The 16,788-nt window shown below is 38.8% G+C and overlaps 2 protein-coding genes across 3 annotated transcripts in view; both read left to right on the top strand.

Moving 5' to 3' along the window:
- The window catches only part of LOC135074686 (multiple inositol polyphosphate phosphatase 1-like), a 480,690-nt gene that overhangs the window by 392 nt on the left and 463,510 nt on the right, over positions 1-16,788 (top strand). For both annotated transcript variants that reach the window (XR_010257875.1, XM_063969052.1), the window contains exons 2-3: positions 9,712-9,885; positions 14,298-14,443. Coding sequence is in view for 1 of the 2 variants with exons in the window: in XM_063969052.1 (XP_063825122.1) it covers positions 9,714-9,885; positions 14,298-14,443 (318 nt within the window). In the remaining variant the exon portion in view is untranslated. The remainder of the gene's footprint in view (positions 1-9,711; positions 9,886-14,297; positions 14,444-16,788) is intronic.
- On the top strand, positions 3,842-4,411 carry LOC135074849 (uncharacterized). The gene has a single exon (XM_063969230.1). The coding sequence runs from the start codon at positions 3,842-3,844 to the stop codon at positions 4,409-4,411; it is 570 nt and encodes a 189-aa protein (XP_063825300.1).

Raw genomic sequence — 16,788 nt, 5'->3', positions numbered from 1 at the left:
TACAAAACAACGCGCTCTACAATGTCTATTTGTTCTATGAGATTCTAGTCGACATTCCGTTACTTTTTTTCGTTAGATGGGAACTTGATGGGGCACCACAGTAGTCGGCCGATGTAAAAACTACAGTCTCTATAAGTGGCATAGCATGTTCGATTCATGCGGTATTTTCTTGTAAGTAGGTAGGCTCACACACTAACGTACAGTAGCTACACTTTTTTAAAGCATGCGAAATGTATGTTGTTCATCTGTTCAAATAACAAAGTACTTAGGTAAGTATGTACAATCGTTATGAATAAATAAAATTATGCAAGTCTGTTAAATGTCCTACATGAGTACTTCGTAAATAAAATGACTAAGAGAAAAATTTTAAGTCTACCAAAACAGGAAAATTAACTAGGTACTTAGGTGTGATGCAGATTTTGCGGTGAGGATTCTTCATTTTAAAGTTGTTTACTCGCATTTCCTTACTTATGTTAGTTACCTCATAGATACTTTTAACTCATGCTTATAAGCAAAGAATGCTACATAAAAAAGTTATGTGCAACTTAAAAATACGTTTTTATTATTATCAACAAAACTTTCAAACGATCTGCTCTACTACGATCTCTTGGCAATGAAGAGGAGATGACTCCGCTGATCCCTAAATTCATTGTTAACACTTTACGACCTAACTTTTTGGAAAATGAGATTTTTGTTGTTAATAATTTAAAAATCCTAATAAAATGTAAGTTAACTCGCGAGTCATAGCAGAGTTACTAAGCACATTTACTTCTTAAAACTTACTTTATCAAATACTAGCGGCCGCCCGCGACTTCGTACGCGTGGACCTCGTTTTACTCCATTAGGGGTGGAGTTTCGTAAAATCCGCTCTTAGCATCTATAGCGCATACATTTTAAATTTCAACTCTCTTACTTTAAACACATAGGACTTTCATAATATAAACTTCCAACCCTCCTTTTATCTCCTTAGCCCCCGTAGTTGATTTCTAATGATACATTTTCAGTATATGTACCACCACCACCACCACCACCATTTCAGCCATAGGACGTCCACTGCTGAACATAGGCCTCCCCCAATGCTTTCCATGTTGATCGATTGGAAGCGGCCTGCGTCCAGCGCTTCCCTGCTACCTTTACGATGTCGTCGGTCCACCTTGTAGGTGGAAGTCCCACGCTACGTTTTCCGGTACGCAGTGCCGTATTATCCATAAGGCACTTTAGGCCAGTGCCTAGGGGCCCACTATGGCCAGGGGCCCACTATGACCAGGGGCCCAGCACTCCCGATAAAAATATGAAAAAATAATGTTAAACATTATTTTTATGCAACAAAACTCAAACCACCTCAAAACTTCGCCTTATTTTGGTTTACACATTCAATCGTCATATCTCGATATTGTGGAACCTAACGTAAATGCGCCTATTACCGCCAGTTTAAGCTGACTTCGGATAAACATTAGAAAATTAGATATAAGACGTGGTGATAGAAAATACACTTTAATTTATTTATAACAATGATGAAGTAATCTTTGAATTCAAGTAGTAATAATGAGTATACAATCACACAATAATTAAAAAATAGCAATTTAATCTGAAAAAGCAGTTGTTTCTATTACCGACCTATAGACGAGGTGTGTTTCTATTAACGTTTTTTCTGTTTCTATTACCGACCGCTAAGAATATTGCTCTTCAATTGGGTATATTCCAAGAGGCACGGGTTCGATTCCCGCTCAGAGGCTCGGGAACCACTTGATTTTTTCAAGTTAAATTTATTTTGCTTTTAGTTTTAGTTAAATTTGTTTTTTTTTTTTTCAAGTTAATTATTTTTATTATTAAAAGAGAAAAGGCACGCTTCTCGAAAATAAATAAATAATCACGCAGAAATAGTAGAATAATAAATTCCTCTATTATACTTGATTACGCGGTACCCGGTGTTCTAGTGAGTAGTGGGGGTCATTATTTAAACTGTATTTGAGTTTTAATAAAATTTATTTTTCATTTAATATTTTATTTTTAATTTGACTATAATTCTTAAATAGTTTTTGGTTGATTTTAATTGTGTGTAATTGTGTATTTTTATTTAAACTATGAACAATTGGACACTGTCTGTATAATTATTTTAAATTATTTTTTTATAATTCAAAAGATCTTAAAAAGTTACATAGTAGTTGTGATAACGCATGATTGGTTTGGTGTCATGTCATAAATGTTAGTTATATACAAAATACAGGCTTATAAGTCTTCGCAAGTGGCGTTATAGTTATGAGGCGGTAATAGAATCCACTATGAATATTACTTTATTCTATTAGCGACCGTAAAAAAAATCAGTAACCAACTAAAATATCCACTTTAATGAAGACATGATCAGTGAAGTATCATTTTTATTAGGTTTTATTTTATATCAAATAGGTACTAATTAGCATTTAACAGGTTTTTATAAAATATATTGCCATACATTATTAGAGATATTCTATAATGTTCATTGCAGTTTTATGCCAAACCTATGACAATTAACGTATGGCGTTAATTGATTTAATTATGTGAAATATTCTTATGAATCGATCAAGATAATAAAATGGAGGTTAAATGCGTAATTAAAGATATAAATACTAAAATAAAAAACGTTATCAAAATTCTAACAACGCCATGGGTCGTTATTAGGAACCAAATTATTAAAAGTGTTTCTATTACCGCCCTTATTTAAAATTGTATTTAAGCCACAAAAATACAGCGAGAGGGCTATATTGAGGGTTTATTAAGGAAACTAAAGTACGAATTAATATTGTTATGCAAAAATATGTTGGTATACTCATTTTAAATGTGTTAAAATCGCTAATTAATAACAAGGTGCACCTTAAGTAGCTGGGAACGCGTCAGTATGAAAAGTGCGTCCGTTGCGGGCGCGTCCCATTTAATGTCAAATAACTCCGTTTACTGGTTATTTACGAACACAAACTTTAATTGTTTTGATAGTCAATAAACATATCTAGATATTTTTTAGGTAACGTGTTTTCTGGAACCTGTTATTATGTCTTTTATGAAAGAAAGAAAAATAGGGCGGTAATAGAATACAAATTTTGGGGGGTTGTTAATAGGCGCACTTACGTTAATTAATTTTCGTGACGTTGGCATTACTGCTTTGGTTTAAAAAGCCTCACTGCGGAGGCTAGGGAGAGGGCTGAGGGTGTGTTGGCTGTATCATTCGATATAGCCAACGCTTTCAATACCATCCCTCATTCCACCATACTCTAGGCACTTCAACATAACAGAGTGCCTCAGTACCTTTGAGCGCTGCTGGCCGATTACTTACGGGAGCGCGAAGTCCTGTATGTTAACAGAGACGGCCAGCTCAAACGGCGCGGTGTAGCCAGCGGGGTTCCGCAGGGTTCGGTGCTCGGTCCACTCTTGTGGAACCTAGGCTTCAACTGGCTCCTCCGGGGCGTCCTTCTCGCGGGCATGAGTGTCACATGCTATGCGGATGATACTCTGGTCACTGCCCGGGGAAGACATTTGGGGCCGCGGCACGGCTGGCGTCGGCGGGCGACACATTAGTCGCTCGCAGAATACGACGCCTCGGTCTGAAAGTCGCGCTGGAGAAGACTGAGGCCCTCTTCTTTCCGGGGCCTCGCCAGCGCGCCCCGCCCGACGCGTTAAGGACGTTAGGATTGACATCAAAGGCCAAATGAAATATCTTGGCTTGACGGGAGGTGGCATTTTAGCCCGCACTTCAACGGGCTAGCGCCACGCCTCCTCAAGGCAGCCAGCGCACTGAGTTGGCTCCTCCCGAATTTTTGGAGGGCCACAAACGAGGTGTCGTCGACTTTATGCCGGCGTTCTGAGGAGCATGGCGCTGTATGGCGCCCCAGTCTGGGCGGACGCACTCAACAAGAGGGAGAATGCTGCCCTTCTGCGCAGACCCCAGCGGGCCATAGCGCAGAGGGTCGCAACTCGCAAGAACCTACCGCACGGTAGGGCACACTGCGACGTGCGTCCTCGCTGGTACTCCTCCTTGGGAGCTAGAAGCTGGGGTCTTGTCTGTCGTCTATCACTGGATGGCAGACCAGAAGGCGCGTGGAAAGCGCCCGGTCCCGGAGCGGTGCGGCGCCGTCACGAAGACATGACTCGCGCGCAGTTGGCCGCCATTGGTCCTGTTCTGGACCAATGGTTGGAACGACCGCACGGGTTCCTCACGTTCCGTCTGGCGCAAGTGCTGACCGGGCATGGCTGCTTCGGTTCGTACCTGCAAAGAATCGGTCGAGAGGAATCCCCGTGTGTCACAAATGTGGCGCGGCGCATGACACGGTGCAGCACACCCTCGCGGTCTGCACAGGCTGGGCTGGCGCCGTGTCCTCACTGCGGTCGTGGGCCGGGATCTTTCGCTTCCGAGCCTGGTCATCGCCATGCTGGGAAGTAAAGGATGCTGGAAGGTGGTCGCCTCCTTTTGCGAAGAGGTCATCCTTCAGAAGGAGGCAGCGGAGCGCGAGCGGGAGAACGATCCACTCGCCCCATCGCTCCGCAGGCGGAGAAGGGGCCGGAGAAGGCGGTTGTACGACCGTTCTACTCTGCCCCCAGGTGGTGTAGGCTAGGTGTCGCTGTAGCGTGGTGTCGCGGAAGTCTAAGGCTATGGCCGGATACTCGCGACACCCCCACTCGGGCTACGACGGAACGCCGCGGAGGTTTTAGTGGGTATACCCCGTCCTTTTCCCTTTTTAGGGCGCCGGGAGTCCCACACACCACCCTGTCCCCCAGCAGTGGTGACGGTGCGCAAAGCATTCCTCCGTGACAAAAAAAGGGGGGCCCAAAACGAGTTGTGCCTAGGGGCCCCGAGATGGTTAATCCGGCCCTGCCGGTACGCGGCCTCCATTCCAGAACTATTCTGCCCCATCGGCCATCAGTTCTGCGTACTATGTGCCCTGCCCATTGCCACTTCAGCTTGCTAATCCGTCGGGCTATGTCAGCGACTTTGGTTCGTTTACGGATCTCCTCATTTCTGATTCGATCTCGCAAAGAAACACAAAGCATAGCCCTCTTCATAGCACGCTGTGCAACTGAGCTTCTGTATAAGGCCTATAGTGAGAGGCCACGTTTCCGAGCCATAAGTTATCACTGGTAACACACATTGGTTATACACTCTAGTCTTCAGGCATTGAGGTATTTTGGACGAAAAGATGTTGCGTAGTTTCCCGAACGCTGCCCAGCCGAGTTGGATACGACGATTGACCTCCTTCTCGAAATTGGACCTACCTAGCTGGATCGTTTTGTCCGAGGTAGACATACCTACTTGTCGACAATCTCGAGAATTGAGCTCCCAACTGAAACTGGGTAGGGCGCAACATGGACATTCGACATAAGCTTCGTTTTGTCCATGTTCATCCTCAGGCCTACCTGTTGGAAAAATCGATTAAGGTCTTCGAGCATTGTGCCAAGATTTTCTAACGATTCTGCCATGACCACAATATCGTCGGCAAACCGATGTGTACACAGTACCACAGTGTACCGAACAGTATATGTACACCTCCTTAATATCTAGAGATCATAGTGAGCATACATTTTAACTTTCAAGTCTCTTACTTTAAAAACCGAGGACTGCAATACAAACTTCTAACCCCCTTTTTAACTCCCATAAGGGTTGAATTTTGCAAAATTTCGTCTTAACAGATTTCCCCTAGAAAATTGCAGAGTGACAAGAGTTACATTATTGTATTAATTTAAGTGATATTGAAGAGTCACTATGTAGCGCCATCCTTCAATGCAATTAGTGAGTCAATTAACAGATTCTGGAGTCGTTTAGTCCAGTCGGAGAGACTTTTATAAGGCTAATAACTAAGAATACTGCAACCAGTAATGACTGCAGCTATAATATTTTTAGCGGGAAATTACACCTCCATCCTATTGCTGAACTCTTTTTAAAATAATTTACCGATTTTTCCCCCTTTAGAACTTGTAAAATTTACTTTATTAATAGTCTCGTTTAACCCCTCGTATCAAATTAAATGGGCACTTCTTCGAAATCGCATTCTTCGGCTGATTCATATGGACAAATTTCAAATTCAATTTTAGGTTTGTAACATAGACTCATATGAAAATGGGTACACCCAATAACATATATTTGGATAAGGGACTCGTTTTTGTAATGTAGTTTTCAAGATATCGACGTTCAAATATTTTGTGCCCATATGAATCAGAATTTGTTACATATTAATCAAAAATAGAAATAATATTTATGATATTTATGTACATTTGGCTCTAAATTAAGAAAATAATCATATTATAACAAAAACAATGATCTGTTGTTATGAAAAAATGCAACGATTCCACAATAATTCGTGAAAAAACATTTTTTTGAAACTTTAGTATACATCCATAATATTTTTTCATCATCATAATCATTTCAACTGAACATAAGCCTCTCCCAATGATTTCCATAATGACCGGTTGGTAGCGGCCTGCATCCTGCGCCTTCCTGTGGGAGGACGTTCTACACTGAGCTTTCCGGCACGTAGCTTCCACTCCAGAAACGTGCTATCCCATCGGCCATCATTTCTGTACACTATGTGTCCTGGCCATTATCAATTCAGCTTGCTAAAACATCGGACTATGCCACCATGCGACTTTAGATCGTTTACGGGTCTCCTTATTACAGATTAGATTGCATAAAAAAAACAAGCATAGTCCACTCCATAGTACACTATGCAACTTTGTGGTTCGTAAGCCTACAGTGAGCGGCCGCTTTTCAGTACAATTTGTCATCACTGATAAACACACACTGGATGTAGACTTTCATCTTATGGCACTAAGGTATTTTAGATGACTCTACCGAGCTGTATCACTTATCCAAGCTATTGTTGTTAAGACGTCCACCTACAAGGTGAAGAAGGTAAGATGAGCTTATAGAGGTTGTGGCAATGGCAATCAGTTAATCTCAAAATCAATGGAGGCCTATGCTCAGCAGTATATTATTATGTGCTATGGACGCCATAAGTGTAGCTGAAATAATAATAAAAATAAATAAATCGTTGGGCAATTTCATACAGCGCCATTTAGCTACAAAATAAGCAACAAATATGCTTATGTTATGGTTGCTAGCTTAACGGATATATACTACTTATTTACTGTTTAAACACAAATTATTCTTAACATAAAAATGATAATGTTTTTTATTCATAACAAGACCGCAATCGCACCTGGTCTTAAGTGAGATGCAGTCTGGGATGTCATTCTTGGTTAAAAAACCCTTTTTTGGTGCTTGAAAGACCAAAAACTAATTTATTTTATGATTCATATAGGGCCCTGACCATATGAATCACGCACAGATAAATCAGTTTTTTGCCTAAAATCGAGCAAAACTTGTCATACATACAGACTACAGTGTTGTCATTTTTCTACATGATTATATAACCCAAAAGCATCACAAGTAAGACAGATTAGATTTTTAATGCAATAATGTAATTTTATAAACTAGGCATTGTAATCAGCATGCCACCTGAACCAAGCACAGATGAATCAAGTATTTGCCTTCGTCACACCGGGTTCTAAGCCAACCAGCTCCACGTCTGCCTTCTAGCTCATCCGTTGCAAGATGGGCTTGCCTCCACGCCAGAAACCAGACTCTCATGATTAAAACCTGACCAGTTATGGTCAAGAACAGCTCACGCCATATGAATCAGTATTTTATGCCGGACACTGCTTATTTATTTTTTTGCGAACAAAATAACTTAATTAAAATTATGACACATTTTTTTTGTAGAAGGACAACTCATTAGCTTTCGAAATAATTTTAATTTATATTGATATATCAAAAGGAAAATGCTACATCAACCATTTTGTTCCGGAAAATGGCTAACGGACACACCATATGAATCAGAGAATCACACTTCAAATATTTTTATTTTGTATAAAGACAGCAATTATGTCAAAAATGTAATTTGCGCCAGATAGGGCTATAGCTAAGCTATACGAAAAAAAATATTGCATGCCATTTTGTTAGTTGGTTACAGAACTATACCCAAAGACATCGAAAATTTTGCCTCCGAAGAAATACCCAAATATGTTTGTATTACGAATGAGTTCACCACAATAATCCAATCCAAAGATCTTGATTTGTTCTAATATTATGATTTCTCAAATGGTACCTACTTATGTACAAAAATGTTAAGATACAATTCCTGCGTCTTTAAATAAGTAACTAGTTAACTTGATTTGTCAATAAAAAGATAATTTCGCTCTTGTTATTGCAAATTTTAGATGCGAGTCCATTATTTATGCTCTACTAAACAACATACGGGCCTAGAATCCAACAATGGAGCATTTTCTAGACAGCTAGAGCCCAGCCTATAATCAATTCAGAATTCACTGAGATACGACTTCTTGCGAGTGATATGAGCACATCGTTGTCTCTATAAGGGTCATTCCATAAAAATATGTCTACTCTTAGTCCGCGTCACATTTCACATGGAATATTTGTCAATATTTTATTCCAAAATTGTTTTAAATAACAGCTCGCAATGTGTTTTATTCATCTCCCATTTATATTTTTTAAAACTATTTTTAAAACATCTTAAATTCCATATAAATGACCCAAAACGTCATTCCCTAGGCATGTCCGTACTCCAAAAGTTTGTGTTTTGGAACCCATATTTATAGAAACATCAACTTGATCCTTTGTTTTAATTGACGAATAATCTATTTTAGCCTAATTTTTAATCATGAGTTAACTTTTAACTGAAGAATAAACACGTCATTTTGACATATTTCCCATACTGAAACTGTCAATATGCCAAACTTATTCTTCAGATAAAAGTTATCCAACGATTTAAAAATCAGCCCTTAAACGTATATTACACTAAATTCTATTAATATTTTGCGGTTTCAATAAACAATAATTTGATTTTCTTAAGTTGAAAAAGAGTCTTCAGTTTTTAGCGTCCACACACCCTGAAAACGACGTTCAAACGTTCCCGATAGTTGTAACATTCAGTTAGGTATGTGCTATATTTATTGACATAGGTACGTAACTTCGCTTTTATTACAAATTCAAAATGACGCACCTTCCAGTAGCTATTGGCTAATTATTATTTTTAGAAATAATTAACGTTACACATCGTGTTACGTTCACGAAGATTTAGTAGGTATTAATATTAGTTCGGTTTCCTTATTAATATTTAGACTTAAACAACTGTCAGGAACGATGATTTGGAAACTCATATGGAAACGAAAATATTTAGTCAGATTAGAAGATGTAACGACGACTGCAAACGATGCGTAAACGAATAAAGTTTCAAAACACTTGCGGAAGTTACTGCCGTTTATGAAAACATTTCTTTCATAAAAATTATGCGAGGCAAAGTTTGAATAAATGGACAAATCTTACTTTGTACGTCATTAACGTGTTATCATCATTGCAATCTCCTTACTAGCTCCAATTAAGTACTTATTAGCTGACTAATTATCCAGAATTTTCTATTACTGAACTCACCTCTGTCAACCCTGTACTGGATCAGGATATAACCTTGACCACGATTCAGTCAATCGTCAAACACCATTTAATAGATTGAGCTCCAGTTTGTGTATGCTCAGGCAGGATGGGATCGACAGATGTGGGTCCAGTAATGTAGCTGTCAGTCGCCCAAGCAGCGATGGAACTTCCCAAGAATAAGCGCTTTAAGATAGCGTTAAAACACTAAACTTATCCTTAATGATGCTTTTTTTTCACAGACATGGGTTGGTCCCTTCCAGCGCTTCTTGCGCTTGCGACCCTCGGGTCAGCGCAGCTGCAGGAGACCTGCCTCTCCGTCGAAGAGGACCCGTACCTCCTCTTCGGCACCAAGACTGCTTACATCTTCGCCAATCGAGGGCTCCCCAACAACAATAGGGCCCATGAAGTCCCTGGTAAGTTTACAAGTATAGAATAAGTTAAGCACCATAAAACGAATAAGTTCCTACATTTTACGTTTGCTTGATTATAATAACTTAGTTCAGATCTCAGATAAAATTATACGTTCAGAATCAGATAAGTAGAGCCTCGAAGCAACGCTTTGTAGATAGTTGTTCGTTAAACTTAAAATTCAGTCCAATGAAGTCTTCTATCTTCTGTTTTGTGGTAAGATTTAAGCGATCATGAAGCTGTCTGTGACCCTGGTATAGAATGCCAAAACATACCGCAACTTTTAGAGCTGGTTGGTATAAGTTTAGCTTAGCAACTACTATAGGAATTTGCGATTGTTATCTAGACCCCGAAGCCTAATTTTACAACACAGCATAGCTGTTGCAAATTCAGTGGGAAGTAAAATATTGCGGAATTTTTTTACCGGCGAAAATGTAGAGCAATTTCTCGCTAAATTCTTTCCTCTTTCTGAGTAAGGAATTTCCACGTTCCTATTTCAAGTTCAGTTGTTGGTAGAATGGTAAACATTTTGTTGAAAAATAGCACCTATTGTTGTACCCACATTTAATAAGCCTGCTTAAATTAATGTGACCATCATCCGTCCGTACAAATGTTCCTAACAATAAAATGGCGCCAAAACGTTCATTAAAGAGTCTGACCATCAACAAATTAATTTACTTTTATGCAATCGCCTAATTCGGGCAAAAAGCTAAATTATTCGTAATGATCATTAAAGTTAATTGCCACGACATTGAACTAGACAATGAAACAATTTAATGATTGCATAAACACTAAGCAGTGGGTCATTCCACTCAGGATATGGCAACAAGAAATGGATTAGTATTATTTTTTAATGAGATGGATGAGCAAAAAGTTATTCATGACGGCACATACTTAAGCTATAATCTGTGCCAATTTGAGCCGTTGACCGTTAAAAAGTTATCAGATCTTATGTAGAGCCAAGTTTCTAACTTCACTTGCCTTAACTTCACAAACTCTACACCATAGTCAAAATATGTGGCATAGCCGTTTTGCTATCGTCACATGGTGTAAGGTGAAAAATTTAATCACCATACTAATGTATGGTGAATATGGTGTTTAAATTTTTCACTAATAAATTTTTACCTAATGTTAATTTCAATAAAATCTTGTAGTTAAGAATCCGCCAAAGAACTGCGTTACGTCCTGTGTTTTTAACTCTGGTGGTGTACTTGGTGGGTCTTATTCCTGAAGATATAGAGTCGATTATTGTAAAAAGTACCTATGCATCAACTTTTGATGCCAGCCAACCGTAAATGCCCTAGGTATTTCAGATACGCTATAACTAGGTATTATTACTTTCATTGTGCTGAATGAAAAGAGGTTGAACACCCATAGAATAGATGTTGGGGACCGTGACGCACTATGGCATAAAATACAGAATAATTTAACGTTCATTGTCGCCGGAAAATATTTGCTGTGAAATATTGATTGTCTGTTTTGTATTATTGTCTTTGACATTATACGAGTACCTACCTACGTACCTATCGGACAAGAAAATAACTTCTTTCGAAAAGTTACCACTCGAGCACAAAAACATCTACTCGTAGCTCGGGGCTCTACAATGTAGATCACAAGAAAAAGTAATAATGCTTCACTTAAAATAATTCTGACCATTCTTAATTTATTTATCAAGATGCTTATAACGAGTAGTAGGTACCGTACTGTATTATTCTCCAATATTGTGGCCTGAGTACGTCAAAAGGAAACAAAACACGACGCAAAACAAATGACAAATATGCCCAAGCAGAAAGCAAAGGTCACTCAAATCGGACAATAGGTCAAAGGGATCTCATTAGGAGAGGTCACGGGTTGATGGTCTGTCAATAGACGTGATCCAACAACCTCGACTTATAATGGCACCTAAATAAACTGTCCCGCTTTTGTACGAAGTTGGATAGATTGCTATTTTTATAGGATATCTAGGTGTTTTGTGTTCAATAACAGCGGACGTCCTAATTCCTATGGCTGAAATGATGATGATGATAGAGTTAGAATTCCATTAAGCATGGTGAATTTAATGGTTGGTTTACCTATATCCTTGTAAACTTTGCTGAAGAATCGTTTCTAGAGAGGTACTTTTCTAACCTAAACCAAATCTCAAGATCTTAAAAGAATAGATAAAAAAATATTTTCGCAGATTTCATAAAACTATGAGCTAAGCACTTATATCAATACAGGGTGTTAGGTAAATGGGTATATGAGCCGACACTAGCCCATGTTAACATGGTTATATAAAATGGTATGGTGAAGTCAGAAAACTGATATCTTCATTTTAATTACTTTAATTTTCATAAAAATCGGATTTTATAAAATTTATTTTATAATAAGAACATCTCGCGCAATTTTTTAACCGACTTCAACAAAAGGAGGAGGTTCTCAATTCGGTTCGTATGTTTTTCTTATTACGTACAAGGACGTTGATAGAGCATCATGTTATGACGCACTTAAGCCTCATTAGCTTTAGGAGCTATAATTAAACCACTGCAGTTCTCCGCGACCCATATTGCATTTTCGCCTGAGTTGACTCCCTCGCATGCAGGGTCAGATAAGGCACTTTACACCGATACGCCTTCATAGGTGCACCTTGAACTTGGAGTAATTAATCATAATTCAAGGCGATTAGTTACTGAATTTTAAACATATTTTTTCTTTGCCTATAAAATTAATTGCATAAAAACTGCTGCTAGAAAGCCTTGCAGTTTTAAAACCTTAGTTTCACACAAATTGGTTTCTCTATGTAATTTTAGTCTTATAGCTAGAGATTTCTATAACTTGAGAATCCTTTTCCGAAAACTTTTTGTACCTTTTTGCATTTTAAAAGCGAATGACGACCACTGAAGAAGATTCTTATCGTGTCGACAACAAACCTATACAGCGTCAGCCCAAAACTCCTCCACAAGAATGGCGTTGTCAGCTTTTTGGCGATTTCTGATAATTATTTATTTATTTATTGCATATCCAATAATTAGTTCGTCTAATTATTGTCTTCGCCAGTCGCCTCGACTCTACCACTGTGGTGGTGATAGAGTCCGTAGAGTGGAGTAGTGGTCGCACTACTAATGAACAGAATAAATTAGGTATCATATTTAGGAAGCTCAACAATTATAACAAGGTCAAATAAATGAAAGCCCCATTTAGTCGACGAACATAATCATCAGCAAAACTCAAAGGTAACAAATGGCCATACAATTCCCATTTCCCATACACTGATTGGTCTATTTTTCATGTCCAATCTGCTTCTGGGTAACAAAACGCCGAAGACCAATCGATGGGCGTCCAATTAACACTAATAAATGACCCCGGAGTCGGTTGATTCATCGTTTATCGCATCATGGCTATTTTTATGGGATTTGTAGGGCGGAAGGAACATTATGGACGGAGGTTGGGTCTGGGCGCTATAAATAATGCCGCGACTTGGGCTGGATTTTGTTATGGGATCTTCCTGAGTTAGGGCTGTCGCGGGTTCGCTGTTAAACTTTATAGATAAAAATGAGTAGGTATTTAATAGCAGTCTATTTGGACCAGAGGCATCGGCGGAAAAAAGGTTTCTAGAATCTTTCCTCTTTTTTCTGTGAGGTCAAAACCGACCTCGACTTCTTAAAGAAACAAAAGAATCCCATCTCAATTATATCCTAGATATTTGATTGAGACTAAACTTAAAAAATACGCAGGTAAGGTTCTGCAAAATATTTTAACCTTACTCGACCTTCTCACTTAAGTAGGTACCTTACTCTACTTACTTTGTGTCCTGACTTCGGGAGAGACATAATCATTGGGAATAAATTAAAGACTAGAAAGAGTTTTACTGAAGTAATGTTAACTACAATTATTTCCATTAGTTAATCAATAAGAGGCAACCCTGCTGATTACACCAGGTTATTATAGGAGTCTGATGCGCAAGCGCAAGTACACAAACTGGCACGACACACGGACACCGTGTGATACACAACAATGGTAATAAATATATAATTAGCCGCCATTACACATGCGAGCAGTTCAGCGGAATATCGAGACGGATTTATAGGAAAATTTATTGTTTGTGCACGTGGGAAATTATTACCACTTAAAAACGACGCTGTAGAAATGTTTCGGGAAAAGGCCTGCTTACTTATTAACTTTTTTTCCAACTGCAGTAACTGTTTCTTTATGATCCTGAGAACATGAGATGTTCGTTTCTTATGTAGTTAAAAATGTATCACTTGACAATTGATTATGGTAGTCTAGTAGTGGGTACCTATGTCTAGTCTTGATCAATAGAAGGCAGTAGGTAGTAGGCACCTATGTCTAGTCTTGATCAAATATCCTACATTTTCTATGTCCAGCGGCAGTTGTCTAAAAACTTCTTGTTCCTTTACCACAATTTCTCCTTCTCCAGGATGCCAGCCGGTCGCGTTCTGGATGATGCAGCGGCATGGCTCCCACAACCCGGAGGCCGACGAGATCGAAAGGCTGCAGAACCTGACCGACCTCAAGAACAACATCATCAGCAACTACAGGAATAGCAACTTCAGGAACACCAATGTAAGCATTGCATTGTTAACCGCCTCTGTGGTCTAGTGGTAAGACCACCTGCTTCAGACGCAGAGGTCCCGGGTTCGATTCCCAGTGGGGGCAGATTTTTCTGTTCGGTTTGTTTGGTGGTAGGGCTTGTTCTAAGTCCACCTGGCTAGCTACCACCATCTTACCTAAGTCTGTCGCCATAACAACAATGTTAACAGCATTGTTGTGTTCCGGCAGTTAGAGGTAAGATAGCCAGTTCCTCCGTGGTTGAGGATTCCGGGAGAAGCTCGCTTCCACCTTCGGCCTGATCGTCACTTACCATCAGGTGAGATACAGGCCAAGAGCTTTAACATGTAGGACACTAGGTAATTTGTCATCGTTGATAATCACCCATACAATTCATCATAGATTACCAATGAATGGAAAATGACTACTTTACTAGGTAGATAGTGTTGATAAATAGCGTTCCAGCGGCCAATAAGATTGTGGAGGCTTGATGTTAGCATTGTACAGGGTGTTGTTTCAATCCTTGCCATATTTAGGGATTGATTAAGTAGCTTATTCTGATCACGAATCAGTAAAAAAATTGACTACGAAAAAAATTTTAAACGAACTTTAACTTTAGGTAGTCAAAGAAAAACACCTTTTACACTACCTACTTTACGTGGCTTCCTTCTGTAGGTTATCCGCCATGATTTTTTTTTTTTTTTTTTTAATCTTTATTTATTTGGAGGCTTTTGTCTATTAAGACACGACAGCCCCATCGAACCTTAAACTAAATTTACAATTTAATGGATGTCACGCCAGCGGGACAGGGGAATCAATTATAGAAAAATATATCTGCCAAATGTTTAGCGGCTTCAGATGTTGGTTCAGCTAAAATTGATATGAATACACCTATGTCATAATTATTCAGACTATATTTTTGCATAAATGATTCCCTTTCCCTTTGAAATTTGACACATTCTAAGAGAATATGGTGGACATCCTCCAAGGAGCCACACACATCACAATTAGGTGAGGATACCTTCTTCATAAGGTATGCAAATTTATTAGACGGATAATGTCCGGATCGTAATCTATGGAGCAATACAATATATTTCCTATTTATTTTAAAATTTAAAAACCATGGAATTCGAGGAGGCTGACATTGAATTGTCCTAAACCATATACCTTTTTCAGTACTTCTTTTGTCAAAATATTCTTTGAATTTTAGAAAGCAAATGCTTTTATATTTTGGAAGTAATTCAGAGTAAAATGGAAGAATCGAATGATATGAACCGGAAGATGATGCCAATTTTGCTAACTTATCGGCCTCCTCGTTACCATTAAGGCCAATATGAGATGGAACCCATTGCAATCTCAGCGCTATATTATCCAATTTCTGTATAGTATTTAGCACGTCATAGGCTATCGGAACACCTCTGCTGTAACCAGAAGCGCACCGAGCCAGGTGTTGTAGGGCGCTTTTGCTGTCTGAAAGTATTACACATTTAGTAATTCCCTGTCTTTCTATATAGTTAAGTGCTTCTGAGATAGCAATGAGTTCCACCGTCATTATGCAAACTCTTTCCGCAATTTTGTACATGCCAGATATTTTCCTATTAGAATCATAATATGCCGCTCCTATACCACTATCACTCTTTGATCCATCAGTAAACAATTTATGCCAATCAGCATATTTAACATGCAATTCTTTGATTAATTCGTATTTTATGGTGTGTTCCTGGTTACGCTTTGATCCTTTAATGCAATCTAAATTGAGCTGTATTATATCGCTAATTGGAATACTGGTTACCCAAGTATCAAGTTTGAACATTTCAATAGGATCTGAACTGTGTATATTACATTCCTTACAGTCATTATACACAGACCAAAGCAACGGTTTCTTAACTCTCTGCCAATAGCTATCATTATTCGAGTCACATAATTCCATCAATAGTTTAACTGTCAAGTTATCCAGGATAGACATACTTTTAATACAATACTTATAGGCAAGATATAGTCTCCTAATGAACAAAGGCGTTATACATATCTCAGTTTCCATTACATGGATTGGCGTACTTCTTACAAATCCACCTATTATTCTCAAGGCTTGATTTTGGATACGATCTAATTTATCGAGATTTGTTTTTGCTGCATTTCCATATAGAAAACATCCAAAGTCAAGCCGACTTCTAATTAATGAAATATATAATCGGCGAACATGTTTAGGATGCATGCCCCAGCCTGATCCCGAGAGTAATTTCAATATATTTAAAAAATTTGAGGTCTTTTGAGCCACTTCGTTCACATGTTTGCCCCACCGAAGCGAATTGTCCAACCAAATTCCCAAATATTTAATCGTGTTTTCAGTTGCCAATGAC

This window comes from Ostrinia nubilalis, chromosome 9 (assembly GCF_963855985.1).
Source record: "Ostrinia nubilalis chromosome 9, ilOstNubi1.1, whole genome shotgun sequence".
Taxonomy (NCBI): domain Eukaryota; kingdom Metazoa; phylum Arthropoda; class Insecta; order Lepidoptera; family Crambidae; genus Ostrinia; species Ostrinia nubilalis.
This window is presented reverse-complemented; position numbering and strand designations above follow the sequence as displayed.